The following is a 25,659-nucleotide window of genomic DNA, read 5'->3' as shown; positions in this document are numbered from 1 at the left end:
TAGTAAGCGATTAACAAATACCAACATTATTATTATTATTAAGTGCTTACTATGTGCCAAGCACTGTCCTAAGCACTGGGGTAGATACAAGGTAATCAGGTTCTTCCATGCGAGGCTCACAATCTTCATTCCCGTTTTACAGATGAAGTAACTGTGTCACAGAGAAGTTAAGTAGCTGGCCCAAGGCCACACAGCAGAGAAGTGGCGGAACCAGGATTAGAACCCACGTCCTCTGACTCTCAAGCCCGTGCTCTTTCCACTAAGCCCCGCTGCTTCTTTAATTACTAAAGGAGGGTAAAAGGTGACACGGCCAGAGGAGAGGATTAGCTGTGAAATACTTCCTAGAGTTTGAAGCTTTTTAAAAGTGCTTGGAAGATCGGGAGGGAATAGAGTGGGGGACTGGGTATGCTCGGGGTCAAAAATAGGAGAGGAGTGAAAGAGAGCCAGGAGATGAGGAGTGAAGAATTTGAGTTGGGGTGCGGCAGGATGTAAGAGAGAAAGGCAAGAAGGACAAAGCTGGGAAGTCGCCTTAAATGCAATGGTCAAGAGTTTCTCTTTCATGGGGAGAGAAACGTTTTGAGGTTTTTGAGGAGGTGGTGAGTGAATGCCATCCTGAGCTCCATTTCAGAGAGATGCTCCAAATGGGAGAGTGCGGACAGACTGAAGAGAGGGAGAGCCTGGAAGCAGGCGATGAGTAGGAGGCTGACGAAAGCAGCGTGAGAAGCAGTGTGGCTCAGTGGAAAGAGCCCGGGCTTGGAAGTCAGAGGTCATGGGTTCTAATCCCAGCTCTGCCATTTGTCAGCTGTGTGACTGTGGGCAAGTCACTTCACTTCTCTGTGCCTCAGTTACCTCATTTGTAAAATGGGGATGAAGAGTGTGAGCCTCACGTGGGACAACCCGATTACCCTGTATCTACCCCAGCGCTTAGAACAATGCTCTGCACATAGTAAGCGCTTAACACGTACCAACGTTATTATCATTATTATGAAATAGTCCAGCCAAGACGAGACGAGGGCTTGGACCGGGAGGTGGCCAAACGGATGGAGGAAAAACCAACGGAATTTAGAGAAACATCCTAAAAGGTAGAAAGGAGAGGAAGATGACACAGTGGAGAGACATTTCTAGGTCGGGGGTGGGGGTGGGTGTTCGGGTCATGAGAAGAGGAAGGAGGAGAGGTAGGTTTAGGAATGATAAGGAGTTCAGTTTTTGCCATTCTGAGTTTAAAGTGCTGGCTGGTCATTCATGTGGAGAGGTCTTTGAGGCCGAAGGAAGTGTGAGATGATCAGGCAGATGACAGAGATTTGGGAGTCATCTATATAGAGGTGACAGGCGAAGCCAAGTGAGCAGATGCGCTCCCTAAAGAGAATGAGTTCAGAGGGAGGAGAGAAGAGAACCCAGAACAAAGTCTCTAGGGATTAGTCCAATTATTCTCAACAACATTTCTAGAAGATGGAAAAGGGGTATAATTTCAAATGAGGACTTTAAATTGGGTGACCCCAGGGAAGTAGATAAGCATTCTTGTTATTAAAACACACCCAGGTTTAGACTGATTGACTGCACTTCTAAATGGGCACAGAGAAGAAAATGATGTGGGTAAGCACCAAAATTTATTCACTAAAATATGTTCTCTAGACTGTAAGCTTGATGCATGGAATGCACTCTGTTAGAATGCACTCTCCTAAATGCTTACTATAGTGCTCCACGCACAGTAAGTGCTCAATAAATACCACTGACTTTCCATCTTATAACTGTGGAGCATCATTTTTTTAAATGGCATTTGTTAAGTGCTTACTATGTGCTGGGCACTGTACTAAGCGCGCTGGGTTAGAGAAAATTAATCAAGTTGGACGCAGTCCATGTCCCACATGGGGCTGACTCTCTTCATCCCCATTTTACGGATGAGGTAACTTAGGCACAGAGAAGTGACCTGCCCAAGGGCATGCAGCAGGCAAGTGATGGAGCTGGCATTAGAACCCAGGACTTTGACTTCCAGACCCAGGCTCTATCCACTAGGCCGTGCTGCTTCTCAATGAATCCAGTGCACTCAGTTCTACTGTGAAGATTATGATCCTGATTACTGACACTAAAAAGGAAAATGCACTATTTCTAGGCCCAGGAAGTGGCTATTAACTGAGTGTTTACTGTCCTAAGAGCTCGGGAGGCACAATGGAGTTGGCCGTCACAGTCTCTGTCCTCCAAGAGCTTGCAGTTTTACATTCACCTGTGGGACTCAGTTCACTGCTGACAGGAAGCCAGAACCAGAAATAGGCTGAGCCGGGCCACACGGGGCTGGAACTGGTCAGGCCTGGTCGCCCGGGCCCCAGACTTCTGGTTCCTGCTGGCTCTCGGGCGACATCCGCGACTCAATCATTCACCCATTCATCCAATCGTATTTATTAAGCACTTACCGTTTGCCGAGGACTGTACTATGCCCTTGGGAAAGTACAGTGCAATAAACAGCATAACAATAAGCAATGTACAATCAACAGTGAAAACACCATGGAAAACTCAAGCTATTGCCCCAGGATCACAAAACAGGACCTCCAGAGATGAAGTGCCAAATGAAGACTGTCTGTTACTTTGAAAACTCCTTGTGGGCAACTAATAATAATAATAATAATGTTGGTATTTGTTAAGCGCTATGTGCAGATCACTGTTCTAAGCGCTGGGGTAGATACAGGGTAATCAGGTTGTCCCACGTGAGGCTCACAGTCTTAATCCACATTTTACAGATGAGGTAACTGAGGCACAGAGAAGTGAAGTGACTTGCCCACAGTCACACAGCTGACAAGTGGCAGAGCCGGGTTTCGAACCCATGACCTCTGACTCCAAAGCCCGTACTCCTTCCGCTGAGCCACGCTGCTTCGCTCTCCCAATAGTACAGTCATCTGCATGCAACACAACGAATGCTTCCAATGTCCTCAACCCCTCAGTACTAGGGTTCCTATTCACTCCACCCTCAGAAAGACCCATATGTGAGGAGCTAATGTCCAGGGGTGGAAGTCAGCACAGCCCGGCTGTTCTAATGTGCTGAAGCTGTAGGTTTGACCTTGGGGTTCCCCACAGTCAGCACCCCAGATCCAGGCAGAGATCACAATTCAGGCCTTTCCTGGTCACATACCTGGAGTCCCCCAGTTGGATCTTGTAAAGGTACAAGATACAAGACTCAAGTGGGGATTCAGCTACATCGTATTGCCATTAATACAGCCTCTATACAGTAATCATCACATTCAAAACACAACGTCAGCAAAAATTCAAGTCTGTTGTGCTACTTTCCGATTCAAAGTGCCTAAAACTTGACCCTTAAAGATTACGACACATGTTCACAGACCGTTAAGTTTGACTCTACCGAGGTCATTTGTGCAAAAAGTGCGAGAAATTTAGGAAGAAAAGCACCGTGTCACTCTTTAGCTTAAAAACAATTTCGTCAAAACATTACATGGTGCACGTGTGGCTGTACTGAATAGAAACTGAGAAATAGCACTGAAGGCTGTCTCGGGGGAAAGAAAATAAGAGACGATGATCAATGCTCAGTTGAGAAGTTAGACATTCCTTTGCTTTTATCATTACCAAGTAAACAGAAATTCTTCAAAAATCCCCCAAGTTTTATTCAATTAGCAAACACTTATACAAGGTAACAAAGGTGTGTCAACTTCAACGTTCTCCAGTTTTTTCAATCAACTAAAACACTGAAAATTGAGGTTACAAAATAGCTCCAGTTCAATATACTGCTTCTGTATCAAAGTATGATCATGGGTATTGCATTAGCAAGTGGAAACCCACAATCAGTTCTAACCTTTTTCTATCTGAATTATCTTCCTTGTGAACATCACTAGGGGTATATAGGGCACCACAACTGTTCAGCAATGTACTTAACTGGATTCAATTATCTGCTTGCAAAATAACCAAATAAGACTGCACGGAACTAATAAGCACAAAGCACTAATACAGTAAACCCCTTTATTTAAATTCCCCCAAACGGTCTAGACATTCAAGGCTGAAACTCTAAGTTTTAAAAAAAAAAGAACCCATTAATCCAAGTCATGAATATCCATGCTTCTCAGTCTTAAAAAAAAAAAATCAATTTTCTTTTAACTTCTCATGATGGGCATTTAATAGAATTTTGTTAGCTCTACCCCCGAAACTTTAAAATAACTTGAGCAGGCAACGTAAAGCGTCTTAATCTTTTTAGGTAGTGGAATATGAATGAGCAATAAGACCTTAAAACAGATTTAGTCTATTAAGCCTTTCCTTTCTAGGAGCTTGAGGCTGTTACTCTTAAAGAGCAGGAAACCCAACTGGGGCCCTGGAGTGACCCATCAGATCGTCCCACATGGAATTTACTTTGAGAAAACGAATACACTTTCTCTGATATCAGAACAAAACAACTGCTGGCCTTCTAATTCAGGATACGTATGATTATGAATAATTACGTGGGGCTACATCGCTTGAAAAAAATACTAAGACAGTAGCTGCTGCCTCGTCAAAGGTTTTAGAAATTAAAATCTGAAGCTCAATAATTGCTTCGGCGACAGTCACACACCTAAAAATAAAGTTCATTTTCATGTTTCACAATCTGATTTCAGTTTTTTTAAGCTTCCTATTCTGAATGGATAGCACATAAGCATACGCACGTGACAGACATCTGTGCAAAACACAAAAGTGAGCAGAGAAGGGAAAGCAAGATTAATTGGGAGTCTGGTAGCATAAAAGACACTCAAAGGAAATTCTAAATTAGACCGACTTGTTCAGTTTACTTAAAAGCAAGGTTAACAATGGTGCTGCTATCCACGAGATAGATCCTCCTAGATTTCTTCAGATTTACATGCGATAAAAGGCTAGTCCCCGAAAAAGAAATCACACACACCACGGACTATTTAGCAAAAATATATTCCTTTTACAAGGCAAATTACTCTTCTGGGCTTTTACTTATAAATTAAAGAAAAAAACAACCCTGAAACAGACAGCTTCTTTCTTTATACAGACATTCCAAGAAGAGAGACGAGGGAAAGTAAATCCCGACTCGAATACTCGCAACCCCTATTAAAAAGCGAAACAGTTCATTATGTACAAGGGAGGCTGAATTATAGATTAAAGAGAAAATATCATCCTGGCATGTAACTTAATTTAGTTTTCATTTGGTCTTTATTCGGCAATCGGGGGAATCTGCAGCCTCCTGTGCAAATTCAAAAAGGAAGACTAAATTCAAAACTTGCATTGTTCTCCGAATCCTTCTGCTGATTCAACACTAGTCTGTCTAGGAGGGAGAGCCAACTCTCCCCACGGCCGCCCCCACCCCCACCAAGTAAAAACCACCCAAAACCCCAAATCACACTGGGTGTGTCCATTTCCTCACACTTCTATAAATTGGTTATTTCGTGTGTGAATTCCACTTTAGCTATTTGATATTGAGCAACCCCCGCTTTTGCCGGCCACCCAGTCCATCCGACGGCCTGGATGTGCCTGCAGAAGGCAGCTTGTAGGTGACCTCCCCCCGGCACTAATGGAACAAGTTTGCACATTTTCTGCATTTCTAAAATCAGGCAGAAGCCCTGGGTGACTGGCTCCGGGACGAGCCACAGCCAAAACCCCCCAACCACAGCCCCTTCCCATTCGATCCCCCCTCCCAAACCGCTTTGCAGCGGGGGAATCCGTTAGGAAGAAAGCCTCTTTCTTAATTTTTTCAAAGAGTTTGGCCCCCCTCTTTGCCTCCCACCCGAATGTGGCCCCCATGAGAGGGAGATTCATTCAATCGTGTGGGCTGAGCGCTTCCTGGGTGCGGAGCGCTGTACTGAGCGCTCGGGGCAATCCAACAACAAAGAGTGATGTACTGAGCGCTTCCTGTGTGCAGAGCGCTGTAGTAAGCGCTCGGGAAAGTGCGCTCCCACAACAACAAAGAGTGACCATCCCTGCAGACTTCTCGCCCCTGATTCTGCGTGCCCGGGGGCTGCCACCTTGGCATGCATCCGATCGTACTTACTGAGCGCTCCCCGTGCGCTCTCGGGGGCTGAATTGTACTTTCCAAGCGCTTAGTCCACAGTGCTCTATTCATTCACCGAATCGTATGTATTGACAGTTTACCGTGTTCACAGCGCTGTACTAAGCGCTTGGAAAGTACAAATCAGCAATAAAAAGAGAATCTCTGCCCACGACGGGCTCACGGTCTAGAAGGGGGGAGACGGACATCAAAACAAGTCAACAGTGTGGCTCAGTGGAAAGAGCACGAGCTGGGGAGTCGGAGGTCATGGGTTCGAATCCCAGCTCCACCGCTTGTCAGCTGGGTGACTTTGGGCAAGTCATTTCACTTCTCTGGGCTTCTGTTACCTCATCTGTAAAATGGGGATGAAGACTGTGAGCCCCACGGGGGACAACCTGATCACCTTGTATCCTCCCCAGTGCTTAGAACAGTGCTCTGCACCTAGTAAGCGCTTAACAAATGTCAACATTATTTATTATTAAACGGGCATGAATAGCATCAACGTAAATAGGATTAGAAATATATACACATCATTAATATAAATAGAATTATGGATATGTACATACATACACAAGGGAGGGAGTCAGGATGATGCTTCTTTACTTGTATTATGTCTGTTTCCCCGCTTCTAGCCGTGAGCCCGTTGTGGGCAGGGACTGGCTCTCTTTATTGCTGAACTGTACTTTCCAGGCATCTAGTACAGTGCTCTGACCCGGTATGCGTTCAATAAATACTACTGAAAGCATGGTGGGGAGGGGAAACGGATAAATAAGATTGAATGAGACTGTGAGCCCGATGTGGGCAGGGATCGTCTCTTTGGGTTGCTGAATTGTACTGTCCCAAGTGCTTAGTAGAGTGCTCTGCACACAGGAAGCGCTCAATAAATACGACTGAACGATGGGGTGGGGGGGAAGCAGATAAATACGACTGAATGAGACTGTGGGCCCGTCGGGGGCAGGGACTGTCTCTAGTTGCTGATCTGTGCTTCCCAAGCGCTCAGCACAGTACTCTGCACACAGTAAGCGCTCAATAAATACGACTGAACGATGGGGAGGGGAAGCGGAGAAATTCGACCGAACGACGGGGAGAGGGAGCAGAGAAATACGATTGCATGAGGCTGTGGGTCGGTTGGGGGCAGGGACTATCTCTAGCTGTTGCTGAACTGTGCTTCCCAAGCGCTTAGGACAGTGCTCTGCACACAGGAAGAGCTCAATAAATAGGCCTGAACGATGGGGAGGGGGCGCAGATCAATACGATTGAACGATGGGGAGGGGGAATGAGACCGTGGGTCCATTGGGGGCAGAGACGGCCTCTAGCTGTTGCTGAATTGTGCTTCTCAAGCGCTCAGCACAGTGCTCCGCACACAGTAAGCGCTCAATAAACACGCCTGAACAATGATGGGGAGGGAGCAGACAAATACAACCGAATGATTGGGGGGGGGCAGACAAATACGACTGCATGAGACTTGGGTCCGCTGGGGGCTGGGACTGCCTCTAGTTGTTGTCGAATCGTGCTTCCCGAGCGCTCAGCACAGTGCTCCGCACACAGTAAGCGCTCGATAAAGATGACTGAGTGACGGGGAGGGGGGCAAATGAACACGACTGAAGGACGGGGAGGGGGAACGAGACCATGGGCCCACTGGGGACAGGGACGGTCTCTAGCTGCGGCTGAACTGTGCTTCCCAAACGCTTAGCACAGTGCTCCGCACACAGTAAGAGCTCAATAAATATGACTGAATGACGGGGAGGGGGAAGGAGATGAACACGACTGAACGATGGGGAGGGGGAATGAGGCCATGGGCCCACTGAGGGCAGGGGCGGCCTCTACCTGCTGCTCAATTATGCTTCCCAAGCGCTCAGCACAGTGCTCCGCACACAGGAAGGGCTCAATAAAAACAACTGAACGATTGGGGGGGGGGGGGGGGGCAGATGAACACGATTGAAGGATGGGAAAGGGGAATGAGGCCGTGGGCCCGCTGGGGGCAGGGACGGTCTCTAGCTGCTGCTGAATCGTGCTTCCCGAGCGCTTAGCACAGTGCTCCGCACACAAGAAGCAGTCAGTAAAGACAACTGAACGATAGGGAGGGGGAGCAGATGAACACGACTGAAGGAGGGGGAATGAGACCGTGGTCCCGCTTGGAGCAGGGGCGGCCTCTAGTTGCTGCTGAATTATGCTTTCCAAGCGCTTAGCACAGTGCTCCGCACTCAAGAAGCAGTCAATAAAGACAACTGAACGATGGGGAGGGGGAGCAGATGAACACGATTAAAGGATGGGGAGGGGGGGAAATGGGGCCGTGGGCCCACTGGGGGCAGGGACTGTCTCTAGCTGCGGCTGAGTCGTGCTTCCCAGCGCTTAGCACAGTGCTCCGCACACAAGAAACAGTCAATAAAGACCAGTGAACGATGGGGAGGGGGAGCAGATGAAGACGATTGAAGGATGGGGAATGAGACTGTGGTCCCGCTGGGGGCAGGGACGGTCTCTAGCTGTGGCTGAATTGTGCTTCCCGAGCGCTCAGCACAGTGCTCCACACACAGTAAGAGCTCAATAAAGACGCCTGAACGATGGGGAGGGGGGAGCAGATGAACACGACTGAAAGATCTGGGGGGGGGGGAATGAGACCGTGGGCCCGCTGGGGGCAGAGGCGGCCTCGAGCTACTGCTGAATTATGCTTTCCAAGCGCTCAGCACAGTGCTCGGCACACAAGAAGCAGTCAATAAAGACGCCTGAACCATGGGGAGGGGGTGCAGATGAACTACACCGAAGGATGGGAAGGGGAACGATGGAGAGGGGGAGCAGACGAACACAACTGAAGGATGGGGGGGGGGGGGGGGGGAAATGGGGCCGTGGGCCCGCTGAGGGCAGGGACGTTCTCTAGCTACGGCTAAACTGGGCTTTCCAGCGCTTAGCACAGTGCTCCGCACACAAGAAGCTGTCAATAAAGACGCCTGAACCATGGGGAGGGGGAGCAGATGAACTACACCGAAGGATGGGAAGGGGAACGATGGGGAGGGGGAGCAGACGAACACGACTGAAGGATGGGGAGGGGGGAAAATGGGGCCGTGGGCCCGCTGGGGGCAGGGACGGTCTCTAGCTACGGCTAAACCGGGCTTCCCAGCGCTCAGCACAGTGCTCCGCACACAAGAAACAGTCAATAAAGACCAGTGAACGATGGGGAGGGGGAGCAGATGAAGACGATTGAAGGATGGGGAATGAGACTGTGGTCCCGCTGGGGGCAGGGACGGTCTCTAGCTGCGGCTGAATTGTGCTTCCCGAGCGCTCAGCACAGTGCTCCGCACACAGTAAGAGCTCAATAAAGACGCCTGAACGATGGGGAGGGGGGAGCAGATGAACACGATTGAAAGATCTGGGGGGGGGGAATGAGACCGTGGGCCCGCTGGGGGCAGGGGCGGCCTCGAGCTACTGCTGAATTATGCTTTCCAAGCGCTCAGCACAGTGCTCCGCACACAGTAAGGGCTCAATAAAGACGCCTGAACGATGGAGAGGGGGAGCAGATGAACATGATTGAAAAATGGGGGGAGGGGGGATGAGACCGTGGGCCCGCTGGGGGCATGGACGGTCTCTAGCTACGGCTAAACTGTGCTTTCCAGCGCTTAGCACAGTGCTCCGCACACAAGAAGCAGTCAATAAAGACGCCTGAACCATGGGGAGGGGGAGCAGATGAACTACACTGAAGGATGGGAAGGGAAACGATGGGGAGGGGGAGCAGACGAACACGACTGAAGGATAGGGAGGGGGGAAAATGGGGCCGTGGGCCCGCTGGGGGCATGGACGGTCCCTAGCTACGGCTAAACTGGGCTTTCCAGCGCTTAGCACAGTGCTCCGCACACAAGAAGCAGTCAATAAAGACGCCTGAACCATGGGGAGGGGGTGCAGATGAACTACACTGAAGGATGGGAAGGGGAACGATGGGGAGGGGGAGCAGATGAACACGATTGAAGGATGGGGAGGGGGGAAAATGGGGCCGTGGGCCCGCTGGGGGCAGGGGCGGCCTCGAGCTACTGCTGAATTATGCTTTCCAAGCGCTCAGCACAGTGCTCCGCACACAGTAAAGGGCTCAATAAAGACGCCTGAACGATGGGGAGGGGGAGCAGATGAACATGATTGAAAAATGGGGGGAGAGGGGGATGAGACCGTGGGCCCGCTGGGGGCAGGGACGGTCCCTAGCTACGGCTAAACTGGGCTTTCCAGCGCTTAGCACAGTGCTCGGCACACAAGAAGCAGTCAATAAAGACGCCTGAACCATGGGGAGGGGGTGCAGATGAACTACACTGAAGGATGGGAAGGGGAACGATGGGGAGGGGGAGCAGATGAACACGATTGAAGGATGGGGAGGGGGGAAAATGGGGCCGTGGGCCCGCTGGGGGCAGGGACGGTCCCTAGCTACGGCTAAACTGGGCTTCCCAGCGCTTAGCACAGTGCTCCGCACACAAGAAGCAGTCAATAAAGACGCCTGAACCATGGGGAGGGGGAGCAGATGAACTACACCGAAGGATGGGAAGGGAAACGATGGGGAGGGGGAGCAGACGAACACGACTGAAGGATGGGGAGGGGGGAAAATGGGGCCGTGGGCCCGCTGGGGGCAGGGACGGTCTCTAGCTACGGCTAAACCGGGCTTCCCAGCGCTCAGCACAGTGCTCCGCGGCCGGGAAGCGCGGGGGAGACAGACTGGCAGGAAGGACGGTGTGCAGGGCCCGCAGCCCCCGCAAGCCCCGGCCGGTCCTGATCCCGGCCGGTCCCGATCCCGGCCCCCGCACTCACAGGCTGCCGGAGCAGGAGGTGCAGACGAAGGAGCCCACCGTCATGTTGGCGTAGGTGGGCCCGCGCTGGTCGCAGTCGAAGCACTTGCGGTTGGGGGCGAGGCCGGTCATGTCCCGCAGCATCTTCAGGTGCTTCTCCTCCTGCTTCCTCTTGGCGCTGGCCGCCATGGCCGCCGACGAGCAGGGAGGGAGGGCGGCCGTCCCCGGCCCCGGCTGGCCCCGGCCCCCCCCACCCACCGCCACCTTCCCGACTGCCCCAGCGCCGCCCGGCCGGAGAACGGCGCCGGACGAGAGCGGCCCCCGCCCCGGCCGCCTCCGCGCCCCGGGACGCCCGCGCCCCCTGCCGGACGGGAGGACTACAGGCCCGCCCCCGCCCCTCGGCCCGGACGGGGACCGCTCGCTAGGTGCCAAGCGCTGTCTTAAGCGCTCGGAGGGGACAATCCGGCAACAGAGAGACACCATCCCGGCCCAAATAAGGGGCTCACGCTCTAAGCATAATCATGATATTGGTTAAGCGCTTACTAGGTGCTGGACTGAGCGCTGGGAAGAGACAATTAGGCAGCAGAGAGAGACCATCCTTGCCCAATAAGGGGCTCACGCTCTAAGCATAATCATGATATTGGTTAAGCGCTTACTAGGTGCTGGACTGAGCGCTGGGAAGAGACAATTAGGCAGCAGAGAGAGACCATCCCGGTCCAAAAAAGGGCTCACATTCTAAGTGTAATAATGATATTGGTTAAGGGCTTACTAGGTGCTGGACTGAGCCCTGGGAAGGGACAATTAGGCAGCAGAGAGAGACCATCCCGGCCCCAAAAAGGGGCTCACACTCTGAGCATAATAGTGATATTAGTTAAGGGCTTTCTACGTGCCAAGCACTGGGCTAAGCGCTGGAACTGGACAATTCGGCAACAGAGAGAGACCATCCCGGCCCAATAAGGGGCTCACGCTCTAAGCATAATAATGATATTGGTTAAGGGCTTACTAGGTGCTGGACTGAGCCCTGGGAAGGGACAATTAGGCAGCAGAGAGAGACCATCCCGGCCCAAAAAAGGGGCTCACACTCTAAGCGTAATAGTGATATTAGTTAAGGGCTTACTACGTGCCAAGCACTGGGCTAAGTGCTGGAACTGGACAATTCGGCAACAGAGAGAGACCATCCCGGCCCAATAAGGGGCTCACACTCTAAGCATAATAATGATATTGGCTAAGGGGTTACTAGGTGCAGAGCACTGGACTGAGCACTGGGAGGGGACAATTCGGCAACAGAGAGAGAAACCATCCCGGCCCAATATGCACTCTGAGCATAATAATGATTAGACTGTAAGCTCGTCAATGGACAGGGACTGTCTCTGTTGCCGATTTGTACATTCCAAGCGCTTAGTACAGTGCTCTACACATAGTAAGCGCTCAATAAATACTATTGAATGAATGCTATTAGTTAAGAGCTTACTAGGTGCAAAGCACTGGGATAAGCGCTGGGAAGAGACAATTCGGCAACAGAGAGAGACCATCCAGGCCCAAATAAGGAGCTCACACTCTAAGCATAATAATGATATTAGTTAAGGGCTTACTAGATGCCAAGCACTGGGCTAAGCTCTAGGACTGGACAATTCTGCAACAGAGAGGGACCATCCCGGCTCAATAAGGGGCTCACAGTCTAAACGTAATAATGATATTGGTTAAGCGCTTACTAGGTGCCAAGCACTATATTAAGCGCTGGGAGGGGACAGTTCGGCAACAGAGAAAGAGACCATCCCGGCCCAATAAGGGGCTCACACTGTAAGCATAATAATGATATTGGTTAAGCGCTTACTAGGTGCCCAGCACTGGTCTAAGTGCTGGGAGTGGACAATTCTGCAATGGGATTGTCTCTATCTGTTGCCGCATTGCACACTCCAAGTGCTTAGTACAGTGCTCTGCACCTAGTAAGCACTCAATAAATGTGATTGAATGAATGGAGACCATCCCTGCCCAATAACGGGCTCACAGTCTAAACATTATAATGATATTGATTAAGCGCTTACAAGGTGCAGAGAACTGGGCTAAGCGCTGGGAGGGGACAGTCCGGCAACAGAGAGAGACCATTCCGGCCCAATAAGGGGCTCACACTGTAAGCATAATAATGATATTGGTTAAGCGCTTCCTAGGTGCCAAGCACTGGGCTAAGCGCTGGGAGTGGACAATTCTGCAACGGGATTGTCTCTATCTGTTGCCGCATTGCACACTCCAAGTGCTTAGTACAGTGCTCTGCACATAGTAAGCGCTCAATAAATACAATTGAAAGAATGAATAGAGACAATCCCTGCCCAATAAAGGGCTCACAGTCTAAACATAATAATGATATTGGTTAAGCGCTTACTAGATGCCAAGCACTTTCTAAGCACTGGGATAGACACAAGGTTATCAGATTGTCCCACTTGGGGAACCCAGTCTTTGTGACTGTGGGCAAGTCACTTAACTTCTCTGTGCCTCAGTAACCTCATCTGTAAAATGGGGATTAACTGTGAGCCTCACGTGGGACAACCTGATTGCCTTGAATCTACCTCAGTGCTTAGAACAGTGCCCTGCACATAGTAAGCGCTTAACAAATGCCAGCATTATTATTATTATTATTATCCCCAATTTGACAGATGAGGTCACTGAGGCCCACAGAAGTGAAGTGACTTGCCCAAAGTCACACAGCTGACAAGTGGCAGAGCCGCAATTTGAACCCATGACCTCTGACTCCCAAGCCCGGGATCTTTCCACTGAGCCACACTGCTTCTCTTATGCACAGAGGACTGTACTGAGCACTTGGAAGGTACGATTGGGCAACAGAGACAGTCCCTACCCAACCGTGGACTCACAATCTAGAAAACGGGCATCCCGGCTCCGCCACTTATAATAATAATGATGATGGTATTTGATAAGCGCTTACTATGTGCCAAGCACTGTTCTAAGCATCAGGGTAGATACAGTAATAAGGTTGGTATTTGTTAAGCCCTTACTATGTGCCACGCACTGTTCTAAGAGCTGGGGTAGATACAAGGTAATCAGCTTGTCCCAAGTAGGGCTCACAGTCTTCATCCCCATTTTACAGATGAGGTAACTGAGGCCCAGAGAAGTTAAGTGACTTGCCCATGGCCACACAGCTGACAGGTGGCAGAGCCGGGATTAGAACCCACGACCTCTGACTCCCAAGCCCGGGCTCTTTCCATTAAGCCACGCTTTTTTCCAATCAGTTGTGTGACCTTGGGCCAGTCACTTCACTTCTCTGGGCCTCAGTTACTTCATCTGTAAAATGGGGATGAAGACCGAGAGCCCCCAGTGGGACAACCTGATTACCTTGTATCCAGCCTAGCGCTTAGAATAGTGCTTGGCACATAATAAGTGCTTAATAAACTTATATTAATATCTATCTCTCCCCCTCTAGACTGTAAGCTCATTGTGTGCAGGGCTGTGTCTGTTTACTGTTGTAGTGGACTCTCCTAAGCGCTTAGTACAGTGCTCTGCACATGGTAAGTTCTCAATAAATACGACTGAATGGATGAACAAATATCATCATTATTTTAAAAATACTGGGGTCTGTGAGCCTTAAGAAAGAAGAAATGGCTCAGAGTGAGAGCAAATGCCCCGACAAGACACTAACAAAAGTTTAACAACCGCTCATGTCACCTTGGTTCCCAGGGCGCCCTCACATAGAATAATTGTGCTATTTGTTAAACGCTTACTATGTGCCAGCCACTGCACTAATCTCTCTCCACCCTGATGCTACCTTTCTATTGTCACTGCCCAGCCGGGAAGTGGCGTTCTCAGGGCAGTGCGTCAGCCCCGACACCTCCCTTCAGGGTGGTCGAGGGCGAGGCTGGTGACAGCTGTGGGAATCTGTGGTCCTGTCACCTCAGAAACCCCTTCCACATCTCCAGTCTACTCCTTGGCACCAGTGGTAGCTCCCTCTCTACCCCCCCTTCACCTCCCCTCAGCTAAGCTCCCTTTCCCCCCTTTCCCTCTGCTCCTCCCCCTCTCCCTTCCCCTCCCCTCAGCACTGTGCTCATTTGGATAAATTTTTATTACCCTATTTATTTTGTTAATGAGGTGTAAATCCCCTTGATTCTATTTATTGCTATTCAGTTGTCTTGTTTTTGTCTATCTGTCTCCCCCTATTAGACTGTGAGCCCGCCGATGGGCAGGGATGGTCTCTATCTGTTACCGAATTGTACATTCCAAGCGCTTAGTACAGTGCTCTGCACATAGTAAGCGCTCAATATATACTATTGAATGAATGAATGAATCAAAAAGTCATCAAGCCTGCCAAAAATTCAGCCGGCCCACAAATGATCTCTTTTTACCCGTCGGGGTCGTCGGGGTCGACTCTTTGAGATGAGGTGAAGCGAGGGGTGACCCATCATCTCCTGTTGTTTTTCTGGAAAATCTGGCTTTCAGCAGGTCTGTCCCCCTCCTCGGGTACAAATTGGACACCTGATGCCTTTACATCCAGAATGTACATTTGCGGCCCCCAGCCTCCCAACCCCTTGGCTCCTGGCCTGTGGGTCCACCGTCCAAAAGCGGCAGCCATGTTCATCTGAAGGACTGGGGAGGACGGGGAAGTGCTAGAGGAAGTGAAGGGGCCCAGATTCAGCCAAGATAGCCTCTAGATTTAGGTAAGATCGGACACACTTCCCCCACAGATGGCATCGCGCTACAAGATTCGAAAGGGGAAAGGAGGGTCTCTCTGGTTTATTGTGTGAGGACTTTCACTCATCCTACCAGAGGTTGAAGAAGTGGACAGAGGGAGGCTGCTTCTGCTCGGCCAGTCTCTCTTCAGGCTGGCGTCTTCCATCGAGAGGCCCCTTTCATTCACCATCCCCCCGTTCTTTGGGGAATGTAGTCTAGTCACGCTCTAGGAAGCCACTGCGGTACATGGGGCTTGCAGAGAACAGACACTCTCCGCTTCCTGTCACCATTTTCCATGACCACATATACTTACCGTGGCCACGGACAGCTCTCGGCGAGACCAGACACCTTCCCGCTTCCCCTTGCCATTTTCCATGACCACATATACTTACCGTGGCCAGGGACCGCTCTCGGCGATACCAAAAACCCCGACGTGTGTGACATCGTGCTTTGCGTGAGGTGTGGTGTCTCCATTTTATGGAAGTCTGAGTCCACCGGAACCTAGAGCATTTCTTCTGGCGGGGAGAAGACGGGGGTTGAATCCACCCATCTACCCAAACCTAGCACATCTCTCCAGGAGAGTAAGTGAGAGGGGGTGAATCCACCTCTCTAACCGAACCTAGGACATTTCTCCTAAAAGGGGTGCGTGGGAGGGTGTCTTTGAACACTCATCTCACTCCAGAGCCGATGCATTCTCCTCCTGGTGAACCAGGAGGCCGCTTCCAAGCCACGGCCGGAGCTGGAGAGGAGGGAGGTGGGTGCTCAAAGTGCAAATCCTGGACCTAAAGATGTCCGATTCCATATCCGAATTCGATGCCCAAGTTCCGTTCCAGCTGAATGGCCACAAGCCTTTTACTCCATGCCCCACGCTATATCTGGTGACAGTGAGCATCTGTAACTCTGAGGAAGGGGGGGGGGGGAAACATGCCCCTGGCAAGAAAGGGGCACGGTGGGATTTTTCCATGGCTGGATTAGGAGTTGCAAAATAGAGAAGTAATGATGGCACCCTTTTCTTATTCACAGTGAACATTTTGAAGCTGTAGAACAGAATTACCAAATGGATCAGCCATGGTATCAATCAGTGGTATTTAGTGGGGGCTTACTGGGATTGTGAAACGTGGTCTACTGGATCGAGCATGGGCCTGGGTTCCAGAGGGCCTGGGTTCTAACCCCAGCTCTGCCACTTGCCCATCGTGTGACCTCGGGCAAGTCACAACCCCTCTGTGCCACAGTTTCCTCCTCGTAAAAAGAAGGGACATACCTGTTCTCCCTCTCCTCTAGACTCTAGGCCCCCTATGGGACAGGGACACTGTCCCACCACATTAATTTGTATCTACCCCAGGGCTGAGAATAATGCTTGTCACAAAGTAAGACCCATAATAATCACTGTGATTAATAAATGAATCATTCCAGAGTCCTCACAGAATCATCTTGACTCAGAGCATCATTCACTTTCTCATTTTTTTTAAATTTCTTTTGATGGCACTGTACTTTTTTCCCCCCACGGTGTTTTTTCTTTAAACTATAGTTTCCTGGCTTTTACTTTTTAATTTGCAAGAAACAGTGAGGCAGAAACAAAAAAGAAGCAGAGGAAAAACCAGATCGTTTGAATGTGCGAACTTCCTGGAAACACTAGTGTGGTTTCTGCATACATTTTGATGCTTCTACTCAATGCGCACTCTTAGACATATGCAGGATGCACATAGAAAATGCACCATTCAAACAAGCGCTAGACCATTTGGTGTAAATTGGTGATTCGGTTCCAGACCATGCTGAGAAGTTCGCGCGAGAGAGGTCTAGAATCTACTTTCTAACTGGTCTACGAGGTGGGCAATCCAAATGAACAATCTCCTGTCAAATTGGCGACTTCAGCCTCAGTGAACAGAACCTTAGAAAGAACTCCAGCTCCCTGTGAACTGCAGAGAGAGACTCCAGAGATGAGTCAAAAAGCAGGGTTTGGGCTAGCGGGTTATGGGTTCTTTCTTTTTTAATGCAGTGTTTCTTACACGCTTATTAGGTTAAGCTCCGAGTGGATATAAACTAAGCAGGTTGGATACAGTCCATGTCCCACATGGGGCTCGCGGTCTTAATCCCCATTTTTCAGAAGAGGTAACTGAGGCACAGAGAAGTTAATGAATGTCTTGCCCAAGGTCATCCAGCAAAGAAGTGGTAGAGCCCCGATTAGAACCCAGTTGCTCCTGACTCCCAGGCCCCTGCTCTATCCACTAGGCCATGCTGCTTCTCAGACCAGGAGGTAAGCGTGTCCAGTGACAGCCTTCAACAAAATCGGACCCCAGGATATACACGACGTCACAAGCGTAACGCCAGCACGCTGGGTGCTGGGATGATGTCACAGGACCCCGTGTTGTGGAGGTCCTCCCAATTCTGGATGACCTTAGAGCACTTCCTTAGGTTGTTCTGAACCACCCCAGCAATGGCTCCCAGGCCACTGCGTTCCTTTCTAGGTCCACCAGAAACACGGTGACTGTGTCTGTCCCAGAACCAGATGCCGGGGTCCAAGGGGGAAGGGTACCTCGATGGAGCAATCAATCAGTGCTGTTTATTGAGCATTGTACCTATCTGTAATGTATTTATTGGCACTGATGCCCGTCTCCCCCCCTCTAGACTGTAAGCTCACTGTGGGCAGCGAATGTATCTGTTTATTGTTTCATTGTACTTTCCCAAGCACTCAGTCCAGGGCTCTGCACACAGTAAGCACTCAATAAATATAATTGAATGTACAAAGGAATGACCATGTACAGAACACTGTACTTAGCCCTCGGGAGAGTGCAGTATCACAAAGTTGGTAGGTACATCCCCTGCCCACAGTGAGCTTCAGTACTGAAAATGTTAATGCCAGCCACAGAGGTGCCTGTTGCCGAATTTGAGTCGGGTAGTTGACAGTCAGGTTGAAAACCAACCCGTCTGTTGTAAAACCAGAAAATGGCCACCCCTAGTAGGAGGCGAGAGTGGGAGGAAGGAGGAAGAAGTCGGAAGAGCAGCTCTGTATTAAGTTTAGTAAGCGGGGCCAGGGAGCAGGGGTGTGTCTAGGACCACCTGATCCAGAAACACTCAGGCTGGTGAGGCAGGGATTTGCCAACATCTTTACCCCCTCCAGTGGGTGCTTCCTACCAACTTCAGGCTGCAGTAGAGAAATTAATGGATGCCCAAGGCCTCGCACAAGTGAAAGCTCTAGAACAGGTGAATCGATTGAACCGAAGGGGAAGCAGATTGAACCGAAGGGGAAGCAGTGGAAAAAGCATGGGTCTGGGAGTCAGAGGACCTGCTTCTAAGCCCAGCTCTGCCGGTTGCTGGCTGTGTGACCTTGGGTCAGTCATTTTACTTCTCTCAGCCTCAGTTTCCTCACCTGTAAAATGCGGATCCGATATCTGTCCTCCCTCCTATTCAGGCTACGAGCCCCGTGTGGGACAGGGATGTGTTTATTGAGATAAACTTGTATCGACCCCAACACTTAGAACAGCGCTTGACCAAATAAATAGCACTTAACAAATACCATTTTTTTTTCTGTCGATGAACTTCTTGAAGATTAAATACAGTGAAGATGTCCCAAGACTTCCCAGATCACGGCAGGGAACGGATCTAACCAGGAGACCTGGCCCCCGGCTTCCCCTCTTCTTACGTCATCGGTTTCCTCTTTCCGGATAAATCTTTCGATTGGGAAATCCAACCCCTCCTGCCACTCTCAGTGCATTTAGCGAATGTTAATCAATCTATTAATTGCATTTATTGAGCACTTACTATTAATCATCATAACCAGAAACTGCCCAAAGTGGAAATCACTCTGCTTCTCCTGCATCGATGGTATTTATTAGGTGCATGCTAAGTGCTTGGGAGGGGACTTACAAGAGAGGTGGTAGGCGTGTTCCCTGCCCACATCGAGCTTGCAGTCTACAGGGAGAGAGAGAGCAATAGAGACATGCAAAAAAATGTTTCATTCACATCTCTTGAAATGAGACTGTAGGTCTCCTCAGTGTTCAAAAATAACGAAGAAAAACCCTAAACACAGGATGTAACTCTTGGGTTCCCAGCCAGGAGATAATGCCTCATTGTGAAAGATATCTTCCTCCAACATCAAACAAGAAAGAGCACTGGCGGGGACCCGAGGGGTTGGCCGTGCTTTTAAAAGTCAGGGAGGCTTCCTAGTGCATTTTTTTCTACTTGGGGGGCAGGGGGGTCATTTCAATCCTTTGAAATTTCTCCCACTCTTCACTGCAGGTCAGAAAGAAGGAAAATGGCTTGTTCTATAAGGGCCAAACTAGACCTCTGAACCCTGTTGCCAGTTAGTGCAATTGGGCATGATCCCCCTGAGAAATTAAGTGATCCCAGGTGATTACATCACATGCTTACTCTGGACTGTCCAAGGAGCAGACGCTTTGTGTTATTTCCTTTTCCTCACTGAAGTCTACCCAGCAGTGCTGGCCTTGTGCGAGGCTATGTTCTGTGCAAATGAGCATTTCACCCCGATGCCATTTTCACCATGTTCTCTCTCCAACCCTGTGGCTGTACAGTTGGGCAGTGTCATGGGAAGCGGAGTGGCCTAGTGGATAAAGCACAGGCCTTTGAGTCAGAAGGCCCTAGGTTCTAATTCCACCTCAGCCACTTGTCAGCTGTGTGACCTTGGGAAAGTGACTTGACTTCTCTGGACCTCAGTTACCTCATCTGGAAAATGGAGATTAAGACTGTGACACCCATGTGGGACAGGGACTGGGTCCCACCTGGTTAGTTGCATCCACCCCAGTGCTTAGAACAGTGTAGTATTCTTAGAGCAGCGTAGAACACATAGTAAGCACTTAACGAATACTATTATTATTATGCTAGGACAGGGTTCCAGGGAAGGGGGTCAGGTCATGAAATAATGCTAAATGTGAGATTGATTTTTCTGACCCCCTTGGTCTTGGACCTGTTTTGGTGGGGCACTATCACCCACCTCAAAACCTGTAACAAAGGACCACAGGAAAAACAGGACAGTCAAGCCTGACATGAAGGCGCTCAGTGAATATCCGAGAAGCAGCATGGCCTAGTGGATGGAACAAGGGCCTGGGCCTGTGTGACCTTGGGCAAGTCACTTAACTTCTCTATGCCTCAGTTATCTCATCTGTGAAATGGGGTTTAAGACTGTGAGCCCCATGAAGAACGTGGACCACGTCCAAACCGATCAGCTTGTATCTACCCCTGTGCTTAGAATAGTGCCTGGCACATAGTAAGCACAATAACAGATACCATAAAAAAAACACCAATGGTGACGATGATGATGATAGCAGTGGTGACAACGAAAACTACCTTTGTCTCAATTACCCTGACCAAGCTGCAGGCTCTACATCCCATTCTAAATTCAGAATTCTAAATACAGATTCTAAATTCAGAAGCATTCATTCAAGCAATGGGGCCTAGTGGAAAGAGAATAGAGCTGAGAGTCGTGGGACCTAGATTCTAATTCAGGCTCCTCCGCTTTTCTTCTGTGTGACCTTGGGCAAGTCATTTAACTTCTCTGTGCCTCTGTTACTTCATCTGCAAAATGGGGAATAAATCCTACTCCCTCCTAACTTAGACTGTGAGCCTCCTGTGGGACAGGGACAGTGACCAACCTGAGTAACTTGTACTTATGCCAGTGCTTAGAACAGTGTTCCGCACATAGTAAGAACTTAAAAAAGTACCATTATTAGTATTATTCTACATCAGTCTTTCAGGGGCAAAAAAAACCAAAACCAAAAACAACAAATGAAATTAAAAAGCTTAACATCCAAGTAGCAAATTCCCTTATGCTTAATGCCATCTGGGTTTCACTACAAGAAGGAACTTTGAGTTGTGATCAATAATGGAACAGCAAATTAGTACACAGATTAAGATCCTGAAGGTAATTGCAGTTTTTGAATACAGTGGTGAGATCATGTGATCAGGAATCAGAAAGGTTTAGTAAAGTTTGCTCTATGGAATATTTATGAAATCAAGGCCCCAGGGGAAACATGTATATTAACATCAAACAGCCATTATCTATGCAGTGTACTTTATAATGCCAACAATATTCATTTCTATGAAGAAATCTTTTATTACAGAGAAAGATGGGCCTGGCTTTCTCATCACATCTATAACAGGTAAACAGTACAGAAGTTTGAACAAAAAATGAAATAATTAGAACAAACCCCCTCTACGTTTAACTGCCACGGCAAAACCGGCATTATTTTATTTCCGTATATTGAAAGGGGTTTTGTAAATAACAGTTTTGCTTATATTTCAGTACATTCTCCTAGGTTGGGCTGGTGACAATATGGCCAGTCCTCTGGTTTTATAGTCATCAGTTGGGTTTTCGATTACCTTTCTCTCTATCCATCCCCCTTCATTCATTCATCTAATTGTATTTACTGAGTGCTTACTGTGTGCAGAGCACTGTACTTAGTACTTGGGAGAGTACAATATAGTAAAAAACAGACATATTCCCTGTCCACAAGGAGCTTATAGTCTAGAAGAGGAGACAGACATTACAGTAGGGACCTGTCACCAGTTGCTTGCTTGTCTGATATTTTTATTTTCAGCTGCCAGCTCTCTCTCCACTTCATTCATTCAATTCATTCATTAGCTAGTATTTATTGAGCGCTTACTATGTGCAGAGCACTGTACTAAGCATTTGGAATATATAATTCGGCAACAGATAGAGACAACCCCTGCCCAGTGACGAGTTCACAGTCTAATCGGGGAAGGCACCTAGTCAATCATTCAATCACATTTACTGAGCGCTTACTGGGGGCAGAGCACCATCCTCAGCATTTGGGAGAGCACAATCTAACAATAAATAGGCACACTCCCTGCCCATAACAAGCTTATGGTCTAGACGGGGAGACAGACATTAATATAAACAAATTTCAGATATGTACTTAAGGGTTGTGGGGCTGGGAGGGAGGGATGAATAAAGAGACCGAGTCAGGATGACACAGAAGGGCGTGGGAGAAGAGCAAAGGAGGGCTTAGTAAGGGCTTATAGTCAATCAATCAATAGTAGATAAATACTGAACCTTACTGTGTGCAAAGCAATGTCCTAAGCACATGTCCTGAAGCGACATCCTTAGTCAAAGGGCCCAGGGAGAGGAGCACAACAGCGGGGGACACGATCAATCCATCGAACAATGGTATTTCCTGAGTATCTACTGCGTGCGGAGTATTGTGCTAAACCTTTGGCAGAGAACATTAAAACAGAGTTGGTAGACATCTTCGAGAAGCTTACGGTCTTTGGGGGGAGACAGACATTACTATAAACTATGGATTCGTACATAAGTGATGAGGGACTGAGGGTGGAAAAGGGCGCAAATCCAGTGTACCTGGAGAAATGCTTCAGGTTTGAATGAACTTGGCGAAATTCCACAATATGGCCCCTAAGACATCATCGGGTCACACTGCCTTCCAGGCAATAAGTGACATGGCCATCACATACCTCATCACTGGTCTCCCTCCCTTGAGAAGACAGGCAGTGGGGCTATGTGTGGCTTCCTTGTGCCAGGCTCTTTATTGCCCCCAGAAGATTCTTTACGAGCAGCCAGTTCCTGGGGAGTGTGGAGGCCTGTGTCCTACTTTGCTCCTCTCCATCCCCATTCCAAGGTCTGCTCCCGAGCCAGATTCCATGGCTGCCCCAGGGCCACTGGGACTGGCAGCAGGGCCAAGGGGAAGGGATGAGGTAAGGGAAAAGCCAGCAGGAGCAAAAGGCATTTCTGAGTGGTCAAACTTTGACCCTCCCTTTAGTTTGTTGAAAGAGAAAGCAAAGGTAAATAAACAGCAGCAGCTGTTTACACTGACACTGGCTTCCGAATTCTTAAGCCTCTTTGAAGCCTTAACTTTGACAGGAAGGGCCTAGCTTCTATTTGGGAGGAGAAAGTGTCCCTACTTCCATATCCCCCCCTTGTTGTTAAAAGAAGTTTTGTGTCCCCTGTATTTCTGATGAAAATGAAGGTCCTAACAGCATTTAAATATCCACCGACATTTTATGGTCTAGGAAGGGGGATGATTTTGTCTGACAAGATTCTTTTTTTTGAAATTTTTATAGTAATCAGTAAGTACTTACTGCTTGCCAGGCACTGTACTAAGTGCTGGAATACATACAAGTTAATCAGGTTGGACACAGTCCCTGGGCCACGTGGGGCTCACAGTCTTACTCTTCATTTTACAGATGGGGTAGCTATATATATCTAGGTCTATTTGTTTATATTGATGCTACTGATGCCTGTTTACCTGTTTTGATGTCTGTTTCACCCCTTTTAGACTTTGAGCCCATTGTGGGAAGGGATTTGTTTCTCTTTGTTGCTGAATTGTAATAATAATAATAATGTTGGTATTTGTTAAGAACTTACTATGTGCAGAGCACTGTTCTGAGCACTGGGGTAGATACAGGGTAATCAGGTTGTCCCACGTGAGGCTCACAGTCTTAATTCCCCATTTTACAGATGAGGTAACTGAGGCACAGAGAAGTTAAGTGACTTGCCCACAGTCACACAGCTGACAAGTTGCAGAGCGGGGATTCGAACCCATGACCTCCAACTCCCAAGCCCGGTCTCTTGCCACTGAGCCACGCTGCTTCTCTAATTGTACTTTCCAAGTGCGTACTATTCATTCATTCATTCAATAGTATTTATTAAGTGCTTACTATGTGCAGAGCATGGTACTAAGCGCTTGGATTGTACAATTTGGCAACAGATAGAGACAATCCCTGCCTAATAACGGGCTCACACTCTAAACGGGGGAGACAGACAGCAGAGCAAAACAGAACAAAACAAAAACAAGGCAACATCATCAAGATAAATAGAATCATGGAGATATACACCTCATTAACAAAATAAATAGGGTAATAAATAATATATACAAATAAGCACAGTGCTGAGGGGAGGGGAAGGGGGAAGAGCAGAGGGTGGGTGGGGGGGAAGGGGAGAGGAAGAGGACCAGAGGGAAAGGAGGGCTCAGTCTGGGGCTCAGTCTAGTACGGCGCTCTGCACACAGTAAGCGCTCAATAAATACCACTGAATGAATGAATATAAAATGGGGATTAAGACTGAGAGCCCCCTGTGGGACACGGACAGTGTCCAGCCTGATTATCTTGTATCTACCTCTGCTTTTAATAGAATGCTTGGCACATAGTAAACGCTTCACAAATACCACAAAAAGAAAAAGAGGGCCCACCGAGGACACAGAGCGAGTGCCACCACTGCTGTGAAGAAAGAGATTGAATTATAACTGTTAGAAATGTTCCACTGTCCACAAAAGGCAACACTGATCCAAATCAGCAAGGGCAGGGGAGGTGCTTCACAGGAGAATCCATTTGGGGAGGGAATAATTAGAGGGCTGAGTCCAAGAGCAGGCACTTAAGTACTCTAATTTCATTCATCTGAGTATTAGGGATTAAGAACTATGTGTTAATAGTGATAATGGAATCCCTGCCAAAGATGGAGGCATGCCAGTGGCGTGGGATAGATTTTAAAGGAAGTCATGCGGTATCTGGAGTGTAGTTAATGTCACCAACAATTTAAAATAGTAACAACATACCCACCCCCGCCTCTCTGTAGCATCCATTATTAGGAAACAAAAACAGGATATTGGTAGAAACAGCAATCATCTTTGTTGCCGGTCTAAGGGTAATGACTACCATTAGTACCAGTGCCCTGATTTCATCCTTTTCTAAATCTTTCCTTTTGCCCTTGTCTAGTATCCTTCCCCACTACCCCAGTAGCTCTTCAGGAGTCAGAAGGCTGCAGAAGGCCACCGGCTAATAACCCCGCCTGCTTCCCTGCATCCTCAACCTCAAGGTCCGATTTTTACAACCACCCAAAGCTATTTCTAGACTTTGAGCCCACTGTAGGCAGGGATTGTCTCTGTTTGTTGCTGGATTGTACTTCCCAAGCGCTTAGTACAGTGCTCTGCACACAGTAAGCACTCACTAAATATAATCAAATGAATGAATATTAACAGCATATAATCTGGGTTGAATTTCCTGAGGCCTGGCTTTGGCATCACGCATGAAAACAAGAGTGTGTTGGAAGCACATCTGGTGTTGAAGGCAGTCCCAGTTGGACATAAAATTAGTTGGCCTACTTGTGCATCTCCTTCCAAAGGGAGCAAATATAAGGAATGCTGATTAGAAGCAAATAAGCGTTCGATGGCTTGTTTTCGCATGGTGTTGGGGAGCATTTTGAGATTTCTGGCGGATTACGCCCCGCTTGACGTACACACCCTGACTGCTTACATCTGAGACACGTAG

The 25,659-nt window shown here is 48.6% G+C and overlaps 1 protein-coding gene across 13 annotated transcripts in view; it reads right to left on the bottom strand.

Annotated features, from left to right (window-relative positions):
* Window positions 1-10,973, bottom strand: part of AGFG1 (ArfGAP with FG repeats 1) — a 71,095-nt gene extending 60,122 nt beyond the window's left edge. For 11 of the 13 annotated variants that reach the window (XM_029068954.2, XM_039912497.1, XM_029068953.2 and 8 more), the window contains exon 1: window positions 10,757-10,973. In XM_029068954.2, coding sequence (XP_028924787.1) covers window positions 10,757-10,923 — 167 coding nt within the window. In that variant the 5' untranslated portion in view covers window positions 10,924-10,973. The remainder of the gene's footprint in view (window positions 1-10,756) is intronic. The other 2 variants (XM_029068961.2, XM_029068959.2) reach the window with 2 other exon arrangements.
* Window positions 10,974-25,659: the final 14,686 nt, after the last annotated feature.

This window comes from Ornithorhynchus anatinus, chromosome 7, assembly GCF_004115215.2.
Source record: "Ornithorhynchus anatinus isolate Pmale09 chromosome 7, mOrnAna1.pri.v4, whole genome shotgun sequence".
Taxonomy (NCBI): Eukaryota; Metazoa; Chordata; class Mammalia; order Monotremata; family Ornithorhynchidae; genus Ornithorhynchus; species Ornithorhynchus anatinus.
Note: the sequence above shows the minus strand (reverse complement) of the source record. Positions and strands in the feature narration are given on the sequence as shown.